General features: G+C 43.9%; 1 protein-coding gene across 4 annotated transcripts in view; it reads left to right on the forward strand.

Moving 5' to 3' along the window:
- Positions 1–26,853, forward strand: part of ADAMTS17 (ADAM metallopeptidase with thrombospondin type 1 motif 17) — a 406,417-nt gene that overhangs the window by 11,181 nt on the left and 368,383 nt on the right. For all 4 annotated transcript variants that reach the window (XM_070358154.1, XM_070358156.1, XM_070358155.1 and 1 more), the window contains exon 3: positions 1,575–1,728. In XM_070358154.1, the coding sequence (XP_070214255.1) occupies positions 1,575–1,728 (154 nt within the window). The remainder of the gene's footprint in view (positions 1–1,574; positions 1,729–26,853) is intronic.

Below are 26,853 nucleotides of genomic sequence, written 5' to 3' on the forward strand. Positions count from 1 at the left end.
GAAGTGACTTAGCAGCAGTAGCAGGGATATACATATATACTTTTTTTTTTCCCTGTTAAGGATATAATTGTCATTCATTCCCAACATTTTTGGAGTACCTACTCAGGTTGACTTTTGGGGGGTGACTTCAGTTCAGTTGCTCAGTCGTGTCCAACTCTTTGCGACCCCATGAACTGCAGCACGCCAGGCCTCCCTGTCTATCATCAACTCCTGGAGTCTACCCAAACCCATGTCCATTGAGTCGGTGATGCCATACAACCATCTCATCCTCTGTCATCCCCTTCTCCTCCTACCCTCAATCTTTCCCAGCATCACAGTTTTTTCAAATGAGTCAACTTTTCGCATCAGGTGGCCAAAGTATTGGAGTTTCAGCTTCAACATCAGTCCTTCCAATGAACAACCAGGACTAATTTCCTTTAGGATGGACTGGTTGGATCTCCTTACAATCCAAGGGACTCTCGAGAGCCTTCTCCAACACCACAGTTCAAAAGCATTAATTCTTCAGTGCTCAGCTTTCTTTGTAGTCCAGCTCTCACATCCATACATGACTACCAGAAAAACCATAGCTTTGACTAGATAGACCTTTGTTGGCAAAGTATGTCTCTGCTTTTTAATATGCTGTCTAAGCTGGTCATAATTTTCCTTCCAAGGAGTAAGTGGCTTTTAATTTCATGGCTGCAATCACCATCTGCAGTGATTTTGGAGCCCAGAAAAAGAAAGTCTGACACTGTTTCCACTGTTTCCCCATCTATTTGCCATGAAGTGATGGGACCAGATGCCATGATCTTCGTTTTCTGAATGTTGAGCTTTAAGCCAACTTTTTCGCTCTCCTCTTTCACTTTCATCAAGAGGCTCTTTAGTTCTTCTTCACTTTCTGCCATAAAGATGGTGTCATCTGCATATCTGAGGTTATTGATATTTCTCCCAGCAATCTTGGTTCCAGCTTGTGCTTCTTCCAGCCCAGCGTTTCTCATGATGTACTCTGCATATAAGTTAAATAAGCAGGGTGACAATATGCAGCTTTGATGTACTCCTTTTCCTATTTGGAACCAGTCTGTTGTTCCATGTCCAGTTCTAACTGTTGCTTCCTGACCTGTATACAGGTTTCTCAAGAGGCAGGTCAGGTGGCCTGGTATTCCCATCTCTTTCAGAATTTTCCACATTTTATTGTGAGCCACACAGTCAAAGGCTTTGGCATAGTCAATAAAGCAGAAATAGATGTTTTTCTGGAACTCTCTTGCTTTTTCAGTGATCTAGTGGATGATCCGGGGGATGACGTAAAGATAGTTTAAAAAGTTTAAAAAAAAAACAAACAACAGAATAATATACCTTTGAAAGTGAACACAGAAAACGGGTGCTGTCGTGCCCCAGCCTCTGCCTTCTGTCGCTTGATCCCTGTGCTTCAGGTCACACATGAGCTCATTCTTGGGCTTCGTGAATCAGCGGAACCTGCAAAGCAGCAGCCCCAGCACGGGAACAGGCCTCAGCTGGGTGGCCTTCCCAGCTTCTGCCGCTGGGGTCCTGGACGGGCGTGAATGAGGATGACTGACGTCTGTTTTTCTCTTTCTGGGCAGGTTGGCCTCATCCAGCTCGGGCAGGAGCAGGTGCTCATCCAGCCCCTCAACAGTTCCCAGGGACAAGAGCATCTGGTCAGACGCAAATGGTCCTTGACACCCAGCCCCTCTCCCAAGGCCCAGATACCTGGGCAGCTCTGCAAGGTCCTCACAGGTGAGTCTGGGAAACAGAGTGAATGACTCACAGCACGTGCCTGTTTGATACTGTCACACATCCCTAGACCATCCCCATTGATGTGTCTCCAAATGTACTGAAATCCTGTGAGCAAGAACTTAGGTTTCCGGTGTTTTGAAAGCTATTTTTTTTTAATTGCCCATAAGGCCACTTTCTTTTCCTTTCTATGTGTGTTTATATCAGTGTTTCATGTGTAATTAGCTCTTTGAAAAAAGCATTTGTAGAAAGTACCAAGTATCTCTTTTTGTTACATCTCAATTTTATAGACCAGGAGCAAATTGAGGCTTGAAAAACCTCAGTGGCTTATCGTTGTCAAGTCCAAGGTTGGTGGCAGAGCTACAGTAATTCCTTCCCTGGACACCATGGCCAGAGCACGCTCTTCTTATACAGCGGTCCTCTGACTTGGCTGCAGTGATCAGCGTCAGCTGGGGAACTTAGGAAACAGTGGTTCTCAATGTGTGACCCCTGGGCCAGTAGCACCAGCATCACCAGGGAGCCTGTTAGAACTGTGTGTTCTCATATACCCATCCCCAGCCCAGCCCGAATCAGAAACCATGGCGGTGGGTCCAGGTAAATCTGGTCAAGTTAGGTGTGAGAGCCATTGTTTTAAAAAGTGCTGTGCACTAGCCAGTCCCCACAAATCCTGATCTAATTGGTCTGGTGTGACTTGGGTGTGTTTTTAAAGGTGGTTCTGATGAGCAGTTTGGGCTGAGAACCCAGGGTTCTTGTACTCTGCGGCTCTGTTTGGGCAGCCTGTGGATTACCTGTCGGTGTTTAAGGACTTCTCACGGTGCTAGATCCCTGGCTGGCTGCCTGTCGGTGTCCCTTGATGAAGATGATAGTCTACGGCTTGCGGGTGGTGCTTCTTCCCTTTTGGGTCAGTCTTGGTGAATCATTTTTTTCTCTATCTCCTCTCAAAGTGAATGACTGGTGATCATTCTAAATCTGTGCGTTTTCTGCATTTCTGAAAAATTGTTTCGGAGGCAGAGGTTCTCAGCACTGGCTGTCCATTGGTATCACGTGGGGCGCCTTAACAACTAGTCGCACCCTGGTCCTGCCCCCAGAGAGCCACTTCTATTGGTCTGGGGTGCAGCTGGGGCATCTGGCGATTTGAAACCTCCCCAGGTGGTTCTAACGTTCAGCTGGTGCTGAGAACTGCTGCCCTCCGACGTTTTAAACATGAGTAATGGCACCTGTGGGCCATTGCAAGCGGGGTTTTCTCGGGTGAGGACCACCAAGCAGGCCCACAGAGTAAAACCCAAGAGCAAATATGTTTTATTCCTACTTTTCCTCTGCTCGAGTTGGTGCTCGTCAGCTGCTAGTCAGTGACCAGAAACTCGGGGTGCCTGTGGATGGTATTGTGGAATATTTGTGTGATTACCAGCTGCCATCCTCTTTGGGGTTGTGATACCAAGGATTGCTGACAAAATGATAAATTGTGCTGATATTTGCATTTTTGTCCCTAAGGTTAGTTTGGAGGCACTCTTGAGAGACTGTTTTGCCTTTAATGAAGGAAATAAAATGTGCAAAGCCAGGCTAGGGAGGATATGATGGAAATTAAGTTGAAACAAGAGTGGTCATGCAAGGCTGCAGAGAGAAATTTCTGAATTTGCCTAGAAAATAATCCTCTTCCCAACCCCCAGATCTCTCATCAACATGCTCTGCCATGCAGGAGCACGTGTTTGTTTAAGGTGATGCCAACTCAGGCTCTGTCTTGGGTAGGAACACAGACTTAGGAGAAAAGTATAAATTTTGCTTCTGGTCCTTCTTGACTTGTGTGAAATAGTAAACTTTGTTGCTGTGTGAAGAAAGACAACAGGCCTTCTAAGAGGCTTAGCTAATAAGCAGTTAATTAGGCCCTATCTAGTTTGGATTAACTTTTAAACATTGGGGGTTTAGAAACTGGAAAAATTAATTTACCAGGGTGCCAGCAGAATACATTCTTGAAGTTTCCTGGAAAGATTAATGAGATTAATTCATGATTTCCCATGGGAGCATGTTCTTTATGGCTGAGCACGGCAGTCACCAGTGTCATCGTGCCTTGTCACTGATCTTGTGTTATCCCAACCTTGGACGTGGCCTGGGGGTGGGCAGCTGGCTCAGGCAGGTGAAGAGAAGTCTGATAACTCTTTCTCCTCCACAAAGCACTCATTGCTCCGCTGATTGAGTCCAGGTGAGCCACCATGCTAGGGGCAGAGAGGCCGACACAGGGAAGGCCACCTGGGAGGAATCACTGCCTTCTATTTTGTACCACAGAGGCTGCATTTCCAGCTCAGAGGCTAGAGGCTAAAAGATTCAGGGCTTCCAGAGAGGGGACAGGCAGATCCTATTTCCTTTATAGCTTCTTTTAGGACCTTATAAATTAATTCATAAAATATCACTCCAGCTTGGAACTTGGCATGAAAATATGGAGCCTGTGAGCCTTTTTTCCTTTTCCTTTCTTTTTTTTTTTTTTTTTTTTTGAGCATGAGTATTTGAAAATATTTTTGGCTATTCTTAAACACTAAAATGGTACTTTGGATGTTTTGAAAAGATGCTTGATTTTTTGAGTGGTTATTTTGACTCCAAAACTTTTTGTCTGCCTGCTATGCTTATTTTAATTTCTCCATTCAGATTCGGTTTAGAATCTTCCCACTAGCACTTTCATGGTTTTTAAGTAATAATTTGAATCTCTTCTCATTCACTATGGTAGATGTAAACCTGTGGATGGTTGAAGTAGATTGTGAAATAATAAAACTAGTTTTCTATGAGGCACTGTCACAATAGGAATCCTGCAGTGTTTTGCTTGGTGGTGGGCTCTTTAGAACACAAACACATCAATGCCATTCTGTGAAGTCACTGATGGCTACTTTATAGTTTGTTTTGTTATGATTATTTTAAAAATAGTACAGTTATTTTATAGTATTGTTTCATTCATTTATAGCATTCTAAAGTTAATTTTAGTGAGTGTTTAGAGGATATCATAATGACTCAGAAATTGTGTATTGCCAATTTATGCAAGAATTTGCATGTGTAATAATACCTGTATATACTCTATAAAAAACTATTGGTTGGAAATTGTGTTTGTGTTACTTTAGATTCATTTGGTTGGAAATCACAGAAATCAAACTGGCTTAAACACTAAATGATGTCACTGCCATGGGCCCCTGGAGCTGAGTTAGGAGGCTGGACCTCAGGTCAGCCTTGGCCACGGCGGTTCTGTATCTGGCAGCTTTGTCCTAGCTGGCTTCTCTTCTGGTAATAAAGAGGTCCCTGGGATGAGGAGCTGAAGCCTTCTGTTTAATCAGGAGTTTGGGTGGGTTGGCTTGGATCGTGACTTGAATTCCTTCCGGTTCACCCCTGGTTTCAAATGTCTTGCGGCAGGAGTGTAAGAGCGTCACTCAGTCCCCACCTGATAGTGGAGATGTCACTCTGCTTTCCATCCTCTCCTGACTTCCTGTAAGTCAGGTACAAGTCTGGTGGGATAGATTCAGGACACCTCTAATCCAGATTGAGTCCTTCATCGTAGCCCATGTGGTGGATGAGACTTCGGCTGGTTCCTTCTGACTTCACCGAGTCCTTGTCAGATGCCTGTTAACTCCTCACCCGACCTGTGCCCCAGGGGTACTTGGCTGCTGGTCTTTGCTCAGTGGGAAGGGCTCAGTCCCCCTAGCATTTGTCACCTCTAAAGTCATTGGAGACCTCAGGTCTTCAGTGCATGAAGCAAAATATGGTTTTGTCGTTTATCCAGTGGGTTTTGTTTCAGTGGTGGTGATGGTCTTCCATGTTTTTCTGCATCTTCAGTGGGAGAAGAAGCCAAAAGAAATGGAATTAAATTTGTACTTTGTGTTTTTTCATGTTAGTATTTTAAGTATGTACTCATATATAAAATATCAGGTCTGAAAAGAGACCCTGATACTTTAGAATCATTATTCCTGAGAACGAGAAGAAGAGGGATGCTAGAGGCCCACCTCTTGCCTCCCTAGTGTGTGATCCCAGAAGGGTCCCTCGGCATCTCCGTGTCCTGTTAGTGTGCTGGGGCTGCTGGAACACACTGCCATGGACCCAGCAGAGTGAACGGCAGACACTGTTTCCTCACAGTTCTGGATCTAGAGCCCCGAGGTCACGGGGTCAGCAGGGTAGGTTTCCTCTGCAGCCCCTCTCATTAGCTTGTAGGTGGCTGTCTTCTCCCTTTGTCCTGTCGTGGGCTCTTGGTCTATGCGTGTCTGTATCCTGATCTCTAATGTCAGTAATATTGGAGTCCAACCTCATGACCCCATTTTCACTTGATCACCTCTTTAAACACCCTGTCTTCAAACACGGTCACATTCAAAGGTGCTGAGGGTTCGAGTACACAGTTCAGCCCACAGCAGCCTGTTTTCTCATCTGTGATGCTGATATGATGCCAGCCTTGTCTGCTTCTCAGGGTTATTGCTGAAGAACACAGAGGTGAGAAGGTGATGGCACCACTTTCAGCCACATTGGTTGGGGGGATATTCATAAGAACACTTACAAATGCCCAAGAGACAGAAAAACAAACTTGGAGGAAATTGGGAATGGGCTGAACGGAGGGACCCTTCCAATAAGAATAGATATCATAGTTGGCTTGTTCATCATCTATTCATGGTTTTTTCTTGATAAATAAATAGGAAAGGAGCTGTGTAGCCTCAGGCAAGTTTAGAAAAGACTGGGCCACTGGTTTCATCATTTGAAGCGCACTAATATCTACCTCTTGGGGGTTTTGTGTGCTTTAAATGAGATAATGCGTACTTGTCACTTAGCAACTAACAAATATTAGTTGCAGCTGCTGTGGTTATAATTATGATTCCTACCCCCATTCTTTAATATCAGGGGACCACTTCAGTGCCCTTGTTCTGTTTAATAGGGAAAGAAAGAGAAACTCTGTGGAGCACTGAGCTGAAAGCTTAAAGTTCTCATTATTATCTCTCATCCTTGCCTCTTGAGAAAATCTGTAATGCAATGAGAGAATCTTAGTGTTTGTAGACTGAAAGTTACCCCTAGAGGTCATATGTTCTTGTTCTTGTTTATTCAGTCATCAAGTGTTCACTGACCCTCTAGACATAGAACGTAACTGTGGTGAACATGACACAGCATGGTCCCTCCTCCAGGAAGCTCATAGAGGAGCTAGAAGTAAGTGAAAGTAGCAGGTATAAATTAATTTTAGTTGTAAAATACTTTGTAAAAACTGAAATACTTTTTTAGTTATAAAAATAGGCGGAAAAAAAACACAAAACAAAAACTGAAAGCCCATGTGCTCAGCATTCAGACTTAACCAATGTTAAGTTCTGGTCACATCTGCTTCAGAATATTTTTTTTTTTTTAAAGAGAAATTCATATTTATGGGTATGACTTAGTATCCTTCCACTGCACCTCTGTTATCCCCATAGCTTACTGCCTAGAAGAAACCACCATCCTGAGGTTGGTGTGAATCCTTCCTGTCCATGTTTTTTGAACTATTACAGTATTTGTGATATATAGTCATAAACTAGATGTTGTGTTGTTTCGTATGTTTTAAAATTTGCACAAATGGCTTCATACTGTACAGTTTGCTTTTATTATAATAATATTTTTTAGGTTTATCCATGTTAATGCAAATCTAGTTTATTTATTTTAATTGTAGAAAATTGCCTGTTTTTAATTAATCTTTTCAAAACTAGCTTTGGTTTTATGTTTTTCTTCCTTACTACTTTTTTTATTTCCATTTTCTTTAATTTCTATCTTTTTAATTTTATTTTACATTCTCTGGATTTAATCCTGTTGCCTTTTTCCTAATTTTTTGAGTAAAATACTTAACTCATTAAGCTTTATCTGTCTTAATTTTTCCTGTATATATTTAAGACTATACGTTCCCCATAAGTGTACCTTTGACCTGGAGGAGGGCATGGCAACCCCCTCCAGTGTTCTTGCCTGGAGAGTCCCATGGACACAGGGGCCTGGGGGTTATAGTCCATGGGGTCACAGAGAGTCGGACACACTGACAACTGAGCAGCAGCAGCAGCATGCCTCTTGACTGCGTACAAATTTTGATATATTTCCAGTATCCAGTCCTAGACATTCTCCAAGATTCAAAATAATTTTCTCCTAGAGGGGCAGTACAGTGTAGATACTTAAGAATTTACAGATAGGTCTACTGGGTTTGAATTCCTGCCTTAAGCCATTTACTGGCTTGAATGACTTTGAGTAGTTTATTTAATCTTTTTGTACCTAAATTTCTTTATTTGTAAAAATGATCAACAGTTGCATGTACTTTATAGAATTATTAAGATGGTTAAATACATTAATGTATAATGCACTTACAATAATCTATGGCACTAATATTCTCTATTGTCTATTATCATTACAGCTTTATATTATTTATAAATTTTTATTATATGTTTTTACCACCATTCAAAAATGAATTTATAGTTCTCTGTTTAGCAGTTAAAAGATGTGGCCCATGTCAAGTTTTCCATTTGGTTCTCTTTTTTGTAATTTTAGGATCTCTACTGAGGTTTCCTATATTTTCATTCATCAAGAGCATATTTTCCTTTAAGTCTTTAGGCATGGTGATAATAGTTGCTTTAAAATTTTTGTCTGCTCTTCTAACAGCTGGATTCTCTTGGGATTTTTTTTCTCCATTTATTGTCTTTTCTGTTGAAAATGGATCACATCTTCCTGGTTATTCATGTATCAAGTAATTTTGGAATGTGTTCTGGGTGTAAATGTAATGTTTTGAAGTGGATTCTATTCTTCTGGAGTATTTTAGCTGCCAATTTAATACTCTTGGACTCAAACTGCAAAATGTATCTCTAGGGCAGCATCTCAAATCTCAGTTCTGTTTTTTTATCCTTAGCTAAAGTCTCTTCCATGTAGGGATCATTTAGAGATTTTGATGTAACTGATATACAGAATTTTGGGCTCCCTCTTTTTGGAGCTCTCTTTTCTGATATGTCCCACTTAGTTTATAGTCACCTTTTTGCTCTGAACTCTGCCCTCTGGTTCTTTAGGCCTGAGAGTTGTGGGAAATCTATTGGAGTATAGCGCTGACCTGGAGTTTAGTGCTGATGTGGAGTATAGCACTGACCTGGAGTAGAGCAGTGACCTGGAGTATAACTCTGACCTGGAGTAGAGCAGTGACCTGGAGTATAACTCTGACCTGGAGTATAACTCTGACCTGGAGTAAAGCGCTGACCTGGAGTAGAGCACTGACCTGGAGTAGAGCAGTGACCTGGAGTATAACTCTGACCTGGAGTATGGTGCTGACCTGGAGTATATATCGCACTAACTAGGCCCGCGTTCAGTCCCCTGTGCTCTTCTGTTCTTCCAAGCATTGCTGCTGCTGCTGCTGCTGCTGCTGCTGCTGCTGCTGCTAAGTCACTTCAGTCGTGTCCAACTCTGTGCGACCCCGTCCCTGGGATTCTCAGGCAAGAACACTGGAGTGGGTTGCCATTTCCTTCTCCAGTGCATGGAAGTGGAAAGTGAAAGTGAAGTCGCTCAGTCGTGTCTGACTCTTGGCGACCCCATGGACTGCAGCCTACCAGGCTCCTTCATCCATGGGATTTTCCAGACAAGAGTACTGGAGTGGGGTGCCATCGCCTTCTCCGTCCAAGCATTGACTTCGCACCAAAGTCTTCCTGCATTAGCTTACTTTCCAATAATTTAGTCAGTGGGGTTTTTATTTTTTAAGTTTACAGCTGCTCTCTGTAGGAGGTGTAGGTCTGTTAGAAGCTTGTTGGCCTGCATTCCATGTGATATTGATTCTTTGCTAATGGTTGAGATTTGCATTGTGGTTTAAAACATAGGTATTTTTGTTTTAATAAATGTTTTATATGTAAATTAGAAGAATATGTATTCTTTAATTGTGAACATCATTCTCTATATATTCATTAGTTTAAATTTTTGTGATGACAGAATTATTCATATCATTGTTTTGTCTTGTTTGACTTGTTTTAATCTCATAAAAATCTCATAAGTTGTGGTTTGGCCTATTTAACCTTTTAATTCTATCAATTTTTTCTTTATAAGTTATAAGGCAGTATTGTTTGTTGTGTGGCCATATTCCTGGTGAATTATTTCTTCCATTATCATGTAATAGGGCTTTTTTAATCTCTGGTAAAGCTTTTGGCCTTCTTGCTATTTTCATCTAATATTAATATTGCCAGTTAATTTTTATTTTGGTTAATGTTTACATTATTCTTGTTTTTCTTTAGTTTTATTTTCAGTCCTTCTCTATAATGATGTTTTATATGGTTTCCTAAAAAGTAATATGTATTTAAAAAAATGTTTTTAAATGAATTTAAAAAAATGTTTTTTAAATGAATTAAAAAAATGTTTTTTAAATGAATTTAAAAAAATGTCCAATTTAGGAACATCTTTATTTTCATTGACAGGGTTAGGATTTTTATGGTGTTACTGATACAATTACATTTATTTCTGCCGTCTTTTGTTTTCCATTTATAATGCTGTGCTTTTTCTTTGCTTCTGTTTCTTTTTGTTGTTGTTTTCTTTCTTTCTGTTGGTTCCACCAGCTTTTCTTTATTCTTTTTTCTTCCACTGGCGTGGAAATTTTATAAAATTTATTTCCTTTTTAGTTGCTTTTACCCTAAAATTAAAAAAGAAATGGTCCTAAGGAAGTCTGAAAGTGTTAGGTATCTTTCATTCATAATACATGAAACTTCAAATGCTTTAGCTTTCATTGTCCTTGTTATTTTTGTCTGTTAATTATATATTTTTTGTCCCTTCTCATTAAATCACAAAAATCATCATAAACTGCCCAGCCTCCATGTCACTGAAGAAAGCTTCTTCCCTGTTGTCTGTTTATTCTTCTTCTAGAACCGTTAGCTGATGTGGATCTCCCTAGTCTCCTTTTTATGTATTTGGTCTCTTTATCTCTATATTCTATATTCTGGGTAATTCTCATTTGTCTCTCAGTTCACCAGTTTACTCTTAAACTGGATCTAATCTCCATTTAGTCCACCTACTGAGTTTTTAATTTTAGCAATTATATTCCGTACATCAAGAAATTATATTCCATTATTTTCCAATTCTATCTGTCATTTTCACAGTGTCTGGTTCTTCAATTATGATTTTTCCTTTCCTTTGTCACTTTGTTTTTTTTAAAGCATAATTATTTTGTCTTTTTTTGAATCATTCCACCTTCTGACTTTCTTGGAGTCCTGATCTTCCTATTTGTTGTATTTGCTCACTCTCTTACACTGGGCCACATTCTCCTATGTGGATTGTAATCTCACACTGTGAGCTCAATTTAGGCTGATGTATGCTCTCTCAGCCCTCACTACCCCTTCTTCGATGAGAGTGTGCTATGCTCTGGGCTATGGAAGAATCTTCACCAAGTAATGTCACATGTCTTCTTGTCTGATGCCCCAGGACCTTTTCAAAGTACAAACATGATTTCTACTTTAGTGTTTTTCCTTAGGAAATCTATACCATGAGAGTGATGCTTATTGGTGTGTGTGGCACAGGCTGAGGGGTTTGCACTGAGGCTCAGTGACATTCCTCTGGCATTCACAGCTCTGCACAGAGGAGTCTTCCTGGTGCTTCCGTGTCCTGAGTCATGCCAGGGTCCTGGCCAGATCTTTTCATCTTGCTGTGGCAGAACACACTGGCCCTTCACCCTTTGGGCTAGTATCTGTGCCTGATATCTGCTGGCCTCTCAGAACACTCATTTACTGTTCCAAGTGTGACAGTTCTCTAGGTATTGGCCATCCTTGATGACTGGGACCCCCCAGGGAGGCTGTGGCATCTGAGGCCCTGCTCAGTGGTCCTGCCTGCACCCCACCCTGGGGGACTGCAAGCACAGATGCCTTCCCGTGGCTCAGAGGACCAACCACCCCACCAGAGCGGGGCAGTCATCCCTACCCCCCTTTCTACTAAGAGTCCTGCCCCTTCTCAAGGGCACCCCTTTGCCAAGTGCTGTTCTTTTAGGGAGCCAAGGTTTCAGACACAGTGGCCAGAGGGCAGCTGTGTCCAGACGTTTTCCACCTTGGGCTCTATAAAGTGCCTTCAGTAAAGGAACGCAGAAGCCATCTGTGGTGATAGCCTAAGAAATATACCGCATTAGTGCCACAGTAAATCAGCGTGCTGAGATCACTCCCTGCTTCTTTCATGGACCACAAGTACAGACAGTCTCCTTGTTGTCTGAAGAAAGTGTCAATGGTTTAACCTCAGACTCCATAGGACAGGTCTTGAGTTTGTTCTCTTAGACCGTAGGAAGCAGCTGTCATGTTCCTGGCACTGTTTCTTGGCGCCCTGTGGCACATCTGATGTGTGCCCGCCCCCTTATCTGGGGGGATCTGGTACAGGTGTCAGCAGTTGGCTGAGCAAGGATCTCCCTGGAAGACCCGACGGTCAGGCTCACCTGCACACACACACACACCCGCTTCCCTGGCTGCTGGTGCTCGGGAGGTGGGTGGGGGGATACTTCTGAGATCACCAGCTGTTTCTTAGATCAGTGTCTCCTGGAAGAGCCCACGGGGCACCTTGTGCAGTGTGAGGGTTCAGTCATAATCATCTCTGCATTTGCTGTTGTTTTCCAGGCTTAATTCTCATAAACTTTGAGGGGAATTTCTGATCTTGCCATTTGCTTTATATGAACCATGCATTTATCCAAGTCCCTCAGATCTCATGTTTATTTCTTTTGAAGACAAGTGACAGAGAAAATCTTTTGGATTTTCTTTTGGGGTGTTTGGATGGCTAGGGGATGTGCATTAATCATCATTTGGAAAGAATAAAATTATTATTTTTATCATTATTCTTTCCTGAAGCTGTATGACTCCCTGAATTGGGGGCCTGTAAAATGGGTACTGCCTGTGGTGAGTGTCCTGGGAATGAACACAACCCTGGACTGAACCTTGCTGACACTGGGCATGGTCTGACTCTGCTTCCCAGGATGCTGAGGTTCTTACAGTTTGCTAATTTTCTTTTCCCCTGTTTTTCTTCATCTGTAAAAGAGGGCTAGTACTTTTCTCAATATTTCTACTTCACCGGGTTACTGACTTAAATGGGCTAATGCAAATGGTTTTTCATTAAGTAGAAAGTATTACTAGAACATACTGTGTCATCTCTATAGAAAAGGCCCACAGAGTGGGTTCCCTAAAGCCAAACCTGACATGCGGACTTGGGTGCAAGTGATTAGTTTAGGGCAGGGAGGGGTCCCGGGGAGCAAGAGAGAGAGAGACAGGGGAGCGCATATGCAGTGGAATCCAGCAGGAAATCCAGGGGGAGGTGAGTGTGTGCCAAGGTTGTTGCTATGGGCAATAGGGGGGCTGTGTTGCCACAGCAGGAACTCTGGGAAGCATGGAGAGTTCTAGAGCTGTCCTGAAGATGTGGATGGTGGGTTGCTGGAGTGTCTTCAGTGGTTCCTGTCTCCTTATGCTCTTGCATGGGCCGAGGGAGCTTCTAGGGCTGAGAGCCTCCAAAAAAGAAAGGCGAGGTTCCTATGCTTGGGGAAGGCACGTGCCTTGGGGCAGGAGCCACTACAGGGAGGCACAGAAGGAAAAGAGGACCCTGCAGGAGTCCCGGCTGGGAGACGGCGCCTAGCAGTAGGGACCCCTGGCCTTTAAAAGCGTTAACATGTCAATGCACAGCAAAACCACTACAATATTGTAAAGTAATCAGCCTCCAATTAAAATAAATAAATTAAAAAAATAAAAATGTTAACAATTTAAGAAAACTTGTTACCTTCTAAAAATTCCTGTATATTCAGTTAGAAAAATTCTTCCTGTGTGAACAATAAATTGACCTATGATAAGTCGCTTCTTACATCCTTATGTCATTTTAAAAATTTAGTCATTCAGCAAAAATAGCTCTGAGATCTCTAAAGGAGTGAATAGGGCACTGGAGACATAGGCCTCCTGGGAGCTTGGTGAGGGCCATCTGGAAGGGAACTGTAGCCTGGGGGACCCACCTGTGCTCTTGTGGTTCCCTCCGGAGGCTCTGCTTTCTGGGCTGGTGGCTGGAGAATCAGGAGAAATGGGTAAACCAGGCCTGGAGGCAGGGTTTGAATGAATCTTTATGTAAATATTAATTTTATTCTCTGTGCTCAGTGACTCTGTGCGTGTGTTTTCTCTAAATTGGCTTGATTATGTTTGTATTTAAACTTGTAATATGCCCTGTTACTCACAACAGTGCTTTACTTACTCGGCCAGTGTTTATCTGACGCTGACTGTGTTTCAGGGCCGGTCCCAGGCCTGGGGCATTCTGTAGTAAACAAGAGATACGAGTCCCTGTTCTTAGGGAGTCAGGGAGCCCACGCTCCAGGGGATGGTTGAAAGCTGATTGCCAGTCTCATTCTGGATGGGGCCTAGGGAAGTAGGTCCCCAGTCCCATGACCGTCCCTTTCTCCCTTGCCTGCCCTACCTATGAGGGGCCCAGATCGGAAGGACCTTCTGATTCCCAGTGGAATTTGCTGGGCTGGGTGGAGAGAGAAAAGATTGACGACTGTGACTCTGCAGCCTGAGCAGAGATGACGAAACACGGGATGGGAGTTCTGAGTAGCACCCCGCCTCTGCACTGGCGGCTGGGTGCGAGGGCAGACGTCTCACTTCCCACACTGCCTGCCACGCGCTGGCCTGCGGTGCGGCCTCTAATGCTCTTACAGTTCTCTGCTTTCCGTTTTTCTGTGGGAACAGAAGGACTGAGTGGGGCTGGGGTGTTGCCCTCAGACCTCCAGTGGAACACTGGAGCGTGTTCGTGGTGTATCTTCCAGTATCCTGCAAGCACTGCAGCAGGGACCCCTCGCTCCTGGCTTCCCTGCTTCCCTTCCTCCTCTGCCTCCAGATGCGAACACTTTCCAAGGTGCACGTGTGGTCACTCCTGCCCTTTTTTTCCCCTTCTCTTGGGGTCCTCATCTGGTTCTTTCCTGGAACAGTACCCCCTTGCTGTTTGTCTCGAGCCCCTCATCCTTCTGGGTTCTGTCTGCAGTGGCCAGCTGGGATGGCCGCCCACTCCGCAGAACGCAGTGTTTCTGAACCAAACCCTTGTCTGACCATGCCTGCCTCCACCAGCCCAATACCAGTGTCCTGACCCATTTTTTTCCAGTTGCCCAGACTCAGAATTACCTGTTTGCTCTCTTATCCTTGTATGCTTAGTTTATATCCCCCATCTTTTTGTTGGCTTCTTATTTTGCTATCACTGCAAAGACCTTTGTTAGTCCCCAAATTACCACTTGTTAACATTTCCCCCTGCTCACTCTGGAGTCTGCTTTCTCACTTTCTTCCTCCCCACCTTCCTTCCAAACTCCCCAACCCTCTCTCCTTCCACACACACTTATTTCTTCTGAAGTGTTTGAGAGTAATTTGCAGATATCATAGTCCTATGTATCTATATCTATATATATAAAAATACATATGTATTTATAGAATGTGTCTGTAAATACATTCATTTATATTTTCTAAGGACTTACTAACCATCATATGTTTATCAAATTTAGGATATGAAACATTGATACAATACTATTGTCAAGTGAACCATCCATATTTAAGTTTTGCAAGTAGTCCCATGAATGTCTTCTGTAGCTTTCTTTTCTTGGTCTGGATGCTAATCTATTGATAGAACCACACGTTACATTTAGTTATCACATCTCCTTGATCTCCCCCAGTCTGGGTCAGTTACTTAGAATTTTTCTTTATAGCCATCACATTTCTTCAAAAATACAATTACAGTCTAGTTATTTTGGAGGAAACCTCTACTTTTGGTTTTGTGTGCTGTTTCTTCACGAGTGAACTTAGGCTGTTCATTTTTGGGGAGAATACCGCAAACGGACTGTTGTGTTCTTCTCGGTGTATCTTACCAGGAGGCTCGTGCCACCAGTTTGTGTCATATTGGGGATGTCAGATTTTATTACTTGGCTCAGGTTGTAATCACTATTTTATCTGCTTCAAGTCATTATCTTCTTGTATGTAATTAGTAAGTTATTTGTGGGATATTTTGAGCTTATAAAAATATCTTGTTCTTCTTTAAACTTTCCCTCACTAGTTTTAGTGTCTCTTAATTCTTGGCAGACTCAGTTTTGATTGTGATGGCTTCACAATGGTGCATTTCTAGCTCCATTACTTTCTTCCCATTTCTAATTGGTGCCCTCCTGCAAGGACAGCTTTCTCTCCCCCCACCCCCCTTTATTTATTTATATCTGTGTGGACTTGTAGATCCTTATTGTACTCCATAGGTATTAATTTATTTACCTGTTTCTTTTGATACACAAGTGATCTCAGATTTGGCCTTTGTGAGAGTAACTGTTAAAATTAGATATGGGTTTTAGATTTTCTAAAGGCTTTTGCAGACCTTTAGGGGAGGTCATGCATGTGATTGTTCTTTTTAAACAGATTAATATTGGGTGTTATGTAAATGGATTCCAATTATTATACCAACCTTGAATTCCTGGTATTTGTCTCACTTGGTTGTAATGCATTATTTCCTTAAAGTGATTTTGCAGACTATTTGCTAATATTTTATTCAGCCTTTCTGCATCCGTATTTATACCTGACAGTGCTCTATAGTTTTCTTTTGTGTATGGGCTCACTTATCAAAATTATACTAGTTTTTTAAAAAGGGTGGACGTTTTCCTTTGTTTTCAGTGCTCTGGAATAATTTATGAATCATTGAGGCTGTCTGGTTTATGAAGGTTTGGTAGAATCCCTTGTGAAATCATCTTAGTCTGATTTTGTGTGTGTGTCTGTAGTTTCTTTATAACTTACTGTTTCTTCTATAAAAATTAGCCTAAGTTTTATATTACTAATGGGATCAATTTTGGTGAATTGTATTATTCTAGCAGATTTCGTCTAGATTTTCAAATTTAAGTCCCCTATTACTTGACCTATTAAATATTTAGTGTGGATTATAGTAGACTGCAAGTTCCTAGGTCACAGGCCTTGGGTATATTAAAGTTATATTTGGCTTATGGAATGACCTTTTTGTTGCCTTTTACTGCTGTTGAAAATCCATTTTGTTTTTGGAGGCCCAACCTATATGTCACCTCATCCAGGAAGTCTACCCTGATTGCCTCGCCTACTTTCTGGAGTCTCAAGGTCCTATGTCACATTTATCTCTCTCTGCTGTTTGTTGTCATTATGTCTGGGTGGAAGGCAAGAGTTTCCTATCACCGCTATAAAAAATTACCACAAAAACTTAGTGACTTAGAACAATGCAAATGTATTATTAATATCTCACAATCCTGGAGGTCAGAAGTCTGAAATTGGTTTTACTGGCTAGAGTCAAGATGTCAGCAGGCCTTCATTCCTCCTGGAGGCTCTAGGGGAGAGTCTGTTTCCTTGCGTTTTCCAGCTTCTCAAGGCCGCCTGTATTCCTTGGCTCTCAGCCCCTGCCTCCATCTTCAAAGCCTGCCATGGACAGTGGAGACTTTCTCACGCTGACAGTTCTCTTCTCTAGTCACATCTCTCTCTGCCTCCCTGGGATAAGGACATGTGTGCCTGCATCAGGCCCACCTCACTCATCCAGGGTGTCCCTGTCTCAAGATCCTTAATGTAATCACATCTGCTAAGCCCTTTTACGGTGTAAGTTAACACACTCCTGTGTTCAGGGGATTAGGATGTGGGCATTGTTGGGGGACCACTCTCAAACTTATCACATTAATTATTATGTTTCCAATGTTTCCTGTAAACATATATCATAAATATGTTTCTCTCATAGGGCTAAGCATTGCAGTCACAGCCACTGTTCAATAATTATTTTTCCTCCTTCAGTTATGTTTCAGACATGTTCTGTATCAGAACACAGAAAAATTCACTGTAGACCTCTTCCTTGATAATCCCATTGCTTGACTGAGAGAGATAGTCTAAAACTGAAGCCCCGAGACCAGAAACGAAAGGCCGCTGCGCTATTTTTTGTACGTGTGTCTGAGTCCTCTCCCCATGCGGTCCCACCAGGCCGGGGAACTGGAGGAGAAGCGGAGCTGTCTCTTCCCGGCTCTCTCCTGCGCTCTTATGCAACACACACCCGCCCTACTTTAGTAACTCAAAGCAGAGGAGGCCTCCAGCTTAAATAGGAAAATCTGCCTTCAGCGGCAGATGGACCAAGAATGCATAGTTTATTATTTAAAGTCCACGCTGGCTGGGGCTGTCCAGGTGGCTCAAGGAAGCTCCTGGCAGCTGGTCCAAGCCCGGGGCTGGAGGAGGGCCGGTGGCCCTCCAGAGGCCAGGGCCGGGAGGCCGGGCGCTGACTTGGTGTTCCAGGGCTGCGGGGGTGGAGAGTGCGGCCCTTGCCAGCTCCCACAGAAGTGTCTGATTTTTGAATCAGCAGCCTTCCTGTTCCCTCCAAGGGAGAGAGCCGGGGAACGTGTGACCGAGCAGAGGAGCGAGCCGGCTTCCCTCCCAGCAGGAGGACGCGGGCCAGGAAGTCCAACACCGAGAAAGGGAAGGGGAACAGACACTCTGTTTGGAGTGACTGCTCAGTTTCTTTTAAGAAATGACTTTTACGGTTGCATTTTTCCCCCTCTGCCGAAAGGTCTAGCCTTCTTTCAGTGTACTACTTTCTCATGGAAAAGCCCGGCAAAAAAAAAAAAAAAAAGCCTGCTGCCCAGTTTTCTTGGGTGTTGTCCAGCTGTGAATGCAGCGGGTTCATTTTGCACAGTCTTCTTTCAAAGCATCAGGCGATTTCTTGTGCACGACCAGACAGGGAATGCGCTGGCTGGAGCCGCCGTGGGGTTGCATAAACTGCCTTCAGGCTGAAGGAGCGCGTACCTTTCTCAATCCATTAGCAAGTCATAGATCAAACTCCCCGTCACTGGGTTTGGACAGAGCTGGACAGTGAACTGGAGGGGAAAAGCCCGAGAAAGCTGCGAGTGTTCCCGCCCAGTTGAGCAGAAAATAGCAGGCATCATTGGTGGTCGGTGATGGTGGTGTGAATGCAATCTGGGGCCAGCTGGGAGGGGCCGAGCCCCTCAGAGAGGCTTTGCCTACGTGTGGTATGGGTCCCCATGCTCAGAGATGCTTAGGTCTGGGGGAGGGAGAAGGGGCTTTTCTTCTCTCCAAAGAGAAAGCCACTGTTTAGAGACAGAGCATATAGGCCTCCCATGGATCCCTTAGGCAGTCTGCACTTGGCTTTATGGGCCCTTGAGAAGGGAATGAGCATTCTCTGCATCACCTTTTTTTTTGATGTTTTGGCTGCACTGCGTGGCATGTGGGATCTTAGTTCCCTGAGCAGGAATCCCTGCAATTCCCTGCATTGGAAGGGCAGAGTCCTAACCACTTGACCACCAGGGAAGTCCTCTGTGTCCACATTGGAAGAAGTCCAACTTTCTCCAAATAGACCGTCATCCATCCCTGGCGAAGGATGGCTGCTGCTTTTCTGACTCTGCTTTTAGGGCAGTTTTGGTTCCCTTGACCATCTCTCGTTTTCTGACCTTGACGTGTACAGAGGTACCTCTTCCTTGCGTGTGGCTCACTGCTGATGTTGGGAGCGCCGAGCACCTGGGTTTCATGCCTGCTCTGTCCTGGAGGGCATCACTGAGTCCCAGATGGACTGTGGGTCTTCTTTCGGAGCAGCAGTTAATCATTTTATTGGGGTGAAATTCTTCAGAGCAGCATGGAGGCAGAGACCTTCAATTAATGTTCAGGGCCTCTTTGGCTGGTCTCTGGGCTTAAAAACTGCCTTCTTCAGTATAAATATGCATCTCCTGGAGGTGAAAGATGTCTTACTGTTCCAGTGATGTGAGCATCCATGTTCCAAGCCCCTGGGGCACATGTATCCCTTGCCAGTAGCCGCAGGGTTCTCTCCCCCGAGCCTGCGCCTCATAGGTCTTTGCGTCCCTGCACGTCCCTTGTGAAGATGAAAGCCTTTCACTGCATCACCTGAAGACTCCAAGGGTCAGTGCAGGTACCTGGCTCTCCAGTTTTAATGGCACACCAGCTCAGGAGGCACTTGAAAAGTGAAGTTGCTCAGTCGTGTCCAACTCTGCGACCCCGTGGACTACACCTCCTCCGTCCATGGGATTCTCCAGGCAAGAGTACTGGAGTGGGTTGCCATTCCCTTCTCCAGGGGATCTTCTGGACCCAGGGATCGAACCCGGGTCTCCCACCTTGCAGGTAGAGGTTTACCATCTGCACCACCAGGGGAGCCACCAGGATACACTTAGGCAGTCCATTCCAGCACCTGTCTAAAGATGCTGAAGAACATTTCCCCTTCCTCCGTGTTCACATCACCCCAGGCTCGGTGGTGGGTGGTGGGGGAGTGTGGAGAAGGAACTCCAGCAAATGGCTGAGCCCCACAGACTCCAGGCACCCTGGCCCAGGGTGCGCTGGCGGGGCCCAGGGCTCTGAGTGCCTGGGGGGAGGGCTAGGGGCTCACCAGGGAGTGGCTGCTGCTGCTAAGTCGCTTCAGTCATGTCCAACTCTGTGCAACCCCATAGATGGCAGGCCACCAGGCTTCCCCATCCCTGGGATTCTCCAGGCAAGAATACTGGAATGGGTTGCCTTTTCCTTCTCCAATGCATGAAAGTGAAAAGTGAAAGTGAAGTCGCTCAGTTGTATCCGACTCTTAGCAACCCCATGGACTGCAGCCTACCAGACTCCTCCATCCATGGGATTCTCCAGGCAAGAGTACTGGAGTAGGGTGCCATTGCTTTCTCCCACCAGGGAGTGGGGTGGGCCCTAAACATGGATGGATGCCAGTAGGTTTATAGGGCAGATTACCCAAAGAAGGGGGCAACTCACACTATGTGGCGCCTGCCTATCCCCTGGGCTCAGTGACCTCGGTAGCACAGAAAGGACACCCAGTGGCCAGGGTAATGAGGGCAAAGCCCAGAGCCCTGCCCTGGGGCCTGGCTCAGAATGCACACACACCGTATGATCTTGAGCGGATGCCTGACCCCAGACATGTGTCTCCGCCAGAGATTGTCACGAGGCGGAGGCCAGCCACATCGTGGTCACTGGCGGACAGCATGGGGGCAGCTGGTGCGGGAGCAGTCCTGCTGGCGGGCAGCTTGCAGCCTCGGTGGAAGACGGGCGTCATGTGATGACAGACGTCCCTGCTTGGGGCATCTGCGTTGTGAAAACTCAGTGTTGCCCAGCAGAACACCGTGCCTGTTGTAGAGGCCAGGAAATTGCTAGGTTTGGGGACACCGAGACTTGGCATGAGACTGGAGCAGAGAGTCACAGCCCTGACCCCAGTGTGGCTTCCTCGTCTTGTCTGACAAGGAGGCTGAGCACCAAAGGGCTGTGTGCCAGCTGCTGGGCGGGTGAGGCTCATCCTTGCATCCCGGGGCGGTGTGTCCTCTGCCCTGTGCGGCTGCAGTGGGCACCCTGTGCTGCAGCCTCCCGTGGAGGGAGTCAGCTGGGAGGGGGGCAGTGCAGTGCTGGGGAGCTCAGCCAGGGTTCTGTTTTCCTTTCCCAGGAATTTTTTTTCTTTCCTTCCTGATTCCAGTGCTGACAGTACAGACATCTTGAAGATATTCCAGTTTCAACCATATTAAAGAGTAGTTACTTGGAGTTCTGATACACTAGTAACTACCTAAAAAGGGAAAGTATTTAACAATAGCAAGAAAAGAAGGAAGCTGTTGAAGTTGCAGTGAGAGTACTACGCTGATTTACTGAGTGCTAGTGTGAATGACGTGGGCACTTTCTTCAGGAGGCCGAGGCTTTGAGCGGCACTGAACGATGGCGTTTGGCCACGCGCTTTGTCTTTGGGGAGTCTGAGATTTGCAGCTGTCATCTTCTGCTTTTTTCCCTCCCAGTCGTCTGTGACAAGCAGCCTGTAACAGCCTGTGTTCCAGACAAGTGAACATCATTTCTGGCTGCCAGAGAAAATAAAAGGTTTTAAAATAACTTTTTGACAGGGCTCTACTATAAAACATTTTGTGGGGTGTGTGTGTGTGTGTGTGTGTGTGTGTGTGAATTGTCTTTGTATGGAGAGAAAAAAAAAACAGAGATTGTTCTCTTCCAGGGTATAATGTTTTTGGTAATATATAGCACTGATAAGTTGTTTAAAAAGTGAGATTTTTGCAAAGTGAACCAAATTTTAAATTAAGTACATGAACTTATCATTTTAAGGAAATCTGGAATGAATCCTATAAAGGAGAGACGTTTTTGGCAGGATGCAGACCAACTTCTCAGAATGTACTTCTTGGTTGCTTCTGTATTTATTATCAGTTCAGTTCAGTCGCTCAGTTGTGTCCGACTCTTTGCAACCCCATGGACTGCAGTGCGCCAGGCCTCCTTATATTTATTCTATAAGAGCCTAACTGCTTACCCAGGTCAGATTTGTGGTTACCGGGCCCTTTTAGCAGGGCATCCCTGTATGTGATCAAGACCGTTACCCAGGAGTGCCCGGCTGGGTGCCAGGTTTAATCAGTAAAAGAATTTTGTCTCCTGTGAGAAGTCTATCAGGTTATATGAGCCTCAGCCATGACGGACCCAGGATTTTTCAAGTAATGTAGGCGGAGCACTGTTCCTTTCTGCTCCCATCGCTTGCCTCTGTTTGCCTCTAGCTTGGTTTAGTTTTCAGGCTGGTCCCTGCCAATAAGAAAGGTGGCTCCTGGCCTCTGCAGCTCACGTGGTTCCTGGGGTCCAGGAACTCAATCACATCAGACTTCATAAGATGACTCGCAGGGTCCTGCTTGCATCGCATGCCCTGGACCAGTCATTGTATCTCAAGAGCGGCATTCTCTCTTCTCACATAACATGGTCAGCATGTGGCAGTAGAGGGGGGCTGCTCATAGAAGACCCATCAGTTTTGTGGGGTCCCAAATGGCAAGTGGCAGGGAGATGTTCTGCTGTCATGATGGGGTGGAGCTACGGATGCCCCTAAGGTGGTATACATTACTGTTAATCTCTGCCTTTGTCTCCTGAGTGGACTCCTGAGGGGGCCTTTGCCCCGGGGTGTCTGTAAAGTGCTCAGTCCCTGACTGTCCTCCCTGAGCTGCCTTCTCCATTCTCCTGAGGAATGAAGTCCTGTTCAAGCAGTGGACTGTGCTTAGGTGACTGTGGAGCAGGGTGCTGTAAAAGGGCCCATGCCCTTGTAGGATGCCCAAGTTGGCTCAGGTAGTGTAGGTAGGTGTTTTGGACTTTGGAAGTGTGACAGGACTTATGAGTTTCTACTTAGCTCAGCATGGGGGGAAAAAACAGCAAATTACTGCTTTTACCCCAGGATCAGTTACTATTGCTGTGTACTGAATTACCTCCAAGGCTTAGTGGCTTCAAACTGCCATTTTATTTATTTGTGTTTTGAACTGCAAACACATTTATTCTCTCCTGACTGAACAGCAGCCATAATAGCAGACCCACACTGTATTCTCTGCTCTCGTGGTTGCCCCAGTGGATACAGCTGTAATGCAGCCTTACCATAATGCAGCCATAACGTAGCCTCAGCGGCTTTTTCAGGTGGAGCTTAATATGCTTACAGGACAAAAGCAGCCCATGGCCAAGCGAGTACCTCGTGACGTGCATGTGCAGTACTATACGTGATCTCAGCTGTTACATGATCATGGAAAATCGTGGAAGATGGATTGCACGCAGATTGTGAGGCGGGAGACCCTGGAGTGTGGAATGTAGGCAAAGAGCAAATTAGCCAACAAGGCTGTGGTCAGGCTGTCTTAGCCCACGCCCTCTCACTCTCACTGCATGGTTTGTAACTAATGAAACGCCATGTTAATACGCTCACAGATTCTGTGGGTGAGGAGTTCAGACAGAGCAGGGAGGAGCTAGCTTGTATCTGCTCCCAAGTGTCCAGGTGTCACCTGGGAAGACCTGAGGTCTGGGGACTAGGGTGATCTGGAAATGCCTCCATGCACGTGCCTGGCCCTGGGGTGAATGACCTGAAGGTAGAACTACCAACTGCTAGTTTGTACACATATCAACAGTCTGTTCCTTCGTATTGCTGAGTAGTATTCCATCACATGGATGATACCGTTCGTGTATCCATTCACCTGTTGATCATTGGGTTGTCTCCAGTTTTTGGCTATACCAAGTAAAGTCACTGTGAATATTTAAGTCTTTTTATGGACTTAAAATCCTGGATAAATACGTAATTGAGGATTGGCTGGGTCATAAAATAGGTATATGTTTATTTTTTATAGGAACTACCAAATCACATTTCAGAGTAGTTGTACCTACCGTGTTATATCCCCATCAGTGCTATATGAGAATTCCAATATCTGCAACACTTGGAATGGTTGTTCAGTCACTCAGTCCTGTCCAACTCTTTGCAACTCCATGGACTCAGAATGCCAGCCTTCCCTGTCCATCACCAACTCCCAGAGGTTGCTCAAACTCATGTCCATTGAGTCAGTGATGCCATCCAACCATCTCATCCTCTGTTGTCCCCTTCTCCTCCTACCTTTAATCTTTCCCAGCAGCAGGGTCTTTTCCAATGAATCAGGTCTTCTCATCAGATGGCCAAAGTATTGGAGTTTCAGCTTCAACATCAGTCCTTCCAATGAATATTCAGGACTGATTTCCTTTAGGATGGACTGGTTGGATCTCCTTGCAGACCAAGGGACTCTCAAGAGTCTTCTCCAACACCACAGTTCAAAAGCATCAATTTTCCACTGCTCAGCTTTCTTTATAGTCCAACTCTCACATCCATACACTACTGGAAAAACTGTAGCTTTGACTAGTCTGACCTTTGTTGGCAAAGTTATATCTCTGCTTTTTAATATGCTGTCTAGGTAGGTCGTAGCTTTTCTTCCAAGAAGCAAGTGTCTCTTAATTTCATGGCTGCAGTCACCATCTGCAGTGATTTTGGAGCCCAAGAAAATAAAGTTTCTCACTGTTTTCATTGTTTCCCCATCTATTTGCCATGAATTATTAATTCAAACTCTTTACATATAATAAGTCCATTCAGGGTGTTTTTTTTTTTTTTCCCTTGGGTAAGTTTTTACAATTGTGTCTCTTTAGGAGCGTGTTCATTTTATCTGTGTTATCTAATTGGTTGGCATGTGTTGTTGATAGTTTTCCTTTATAATCTTTTGTATTTCTATAAGGTGAGTGGTAATATTCCATCATTCATACTTGAGTCTTTTTTTTTTCTTCTCTGTTGGCCAGTGTAGCTAAATGTTGTTAATTTTATTGATCTTTTTAAGGAAGCAAATATTGGTTTAGTTGATTCTTTTATTTTTCTACTGTTCATTTCTTTAATTTTTTTCTCTAGTTTTTATTTTCTTCCTTCTTTGGGCTTCTCTTGTGGCTCAGCTGGTAAAGAATCCGCCTGCAATGCAGGAGACCTGGGTTCGATCCCTGGGTTGGGAAGATCCCCTGGAGAAGAGAAAGTCTACCCACTCCAGGATTCTGGCCTGGAGAATTCCATGCTATGGTCCATGGGGTTGCAAAGAATCAGAAAAATATTTTTTCTCTAATTTTTATTTTCTTCCTTCTTCAGATTTTGTTTGCTCTGCCTTTTTCTTTTTAAATGTCTTGAGATGAAAGGTTAAGTTATTGATTTGATGTCTCTATCTTTGTTCATTTGTCTGTTTCTTCCTTCAGTTTTGTTGTTGTTGCTTTTACCTTGTATATTATGGGGTCCTATCAGATGCACGTAAGTTTAAAATTATTTCATGTTCCTGATGAATTGGCTATTTTTTGTCATTAATAACATTTACTATCTCCAATAACATTTTATGTTTTAATGTCTAAGTTGTCAGATGTAAATATAGCCACTCCAGCTTTCTTATAATTGCTTTTTGCTTCATGTGTCTTTTCCATTCCTTTACTTTCAACCTATTTGTATCACTGAAGGTAAAGTATGTCTGTTGTCGACAGCATATGATTGGGTTTTAAAAATCTATTCTGCCAATCTCAGTTGGTTAATCCACTCACATCTAATATTGATATAGTTGCATTTATGTCTGCCATTTAAAATTTTGTTTTCTGTATATTATTTGTTCCTCTATACCTAGTTTTCTGCTTTGTGTTTTTAATTAATGACTATTTTCAACATAACATTATAATTCTTTTAATTATTATGTCACAATTTCTTGAAGCGTGCTGCGATTCATGGGGTCGCAAAGAGTCGGACACGACTGAGTGACTGATCTGATCTGATCTGATAGCTTTATTCTCTTTCTCCTTTAGTGAACAATTATTGTTTATAAATGTATAAATATATTTTATATTTATATACATATCACAAACCCAGCAATGTATTGTTCTTAGTATAACTTATCTTAATTTGTACAATTCTCTATGTAATAATTCTCTTTTTGTGTTTTAAAGAAACTGAGAAAGGAAAATTGAGCACATCTATAGCTTGTTGTAACTGTTCCTTTTCACCATTTCTTATTCTCTTCACTTTTTCCTGTGGATTTGAGTTAGTATCTGGTATCAATTTCCTACCCCATGACAGCATTGCTCACACCTATCTCTTTTTGTGTTTTTATGATCAAACATATTATATTTCTCTATGTGAAAGTCCTGACAATACAACTGTGTAAATAATGTTTTATACAATTTTTTTTTAATTTAATTTTATTTTTAAACTTTACAATATTGTATTGGTTTTGCCAAACATCGAAATGAATTCGCCACAGGTATACATGTGTTCCCTATCCTGAACCCTCCTCGCTCCTCCCTCCCCATACCGTCCCTCAGGGTCGTCCCAGTGCACCAGCCCCAAGCATCCAGTATCGTGCATCGAACCTGGACTGGCAACTCGTTCTATATATGATATTATACGTATTTCAATTCCATTCTCCCAAATCATCCCACCCTCTCCCTCTCCCACAGAGTCCAAAAGACTGTTCTATACATCAGTGTCTCTTTTGCTGTCTCGTATGCAGGGTTATTGTTACCATCTTTCTACATTCCATATATATGCGTTAGTATACTGTATTGATGTTTTTCTTTCTGGCTTACTTCACTCTGTATAATAGGTTCCAGTTTCATCCATCTCATTAGAACTGATTCAAATGTATTCTTTTTAATGGCTGAGTAATACTCCATTGTGTATATGTACCACAGCTTTCTTATCCATTCATCTGCTGATGGGCATCTAGGTTGCTTCCATGTCCTGGCTATTATAAACAGTGCTGCGATGAACATTGGGGTACACGTGTCTCTTTCCCTTCTGGTTTCCTCAGTGTGTATGCCCAGCAGTGGGATTGCTGGATCATAAGGCAGTTCTATTTCCAGTTTTTTAAGGAATCTCCACACTGTTCTCCAT

This window comes from Bos mutus, chromosome 21 (assembly GCF_027580195.1).
Source record: "Bos mutus isolate GX-2022 chromosome 21, NWIPB_WYAK_1.1, whole genome shotgun sequence".
NCBI classification, from domain to species: domain Eukaryota; kingdom Metazoa; phylum Chordata; class Mammalia; order Artiodactyla; family Bovidae; genus Bos; species Bos mutus.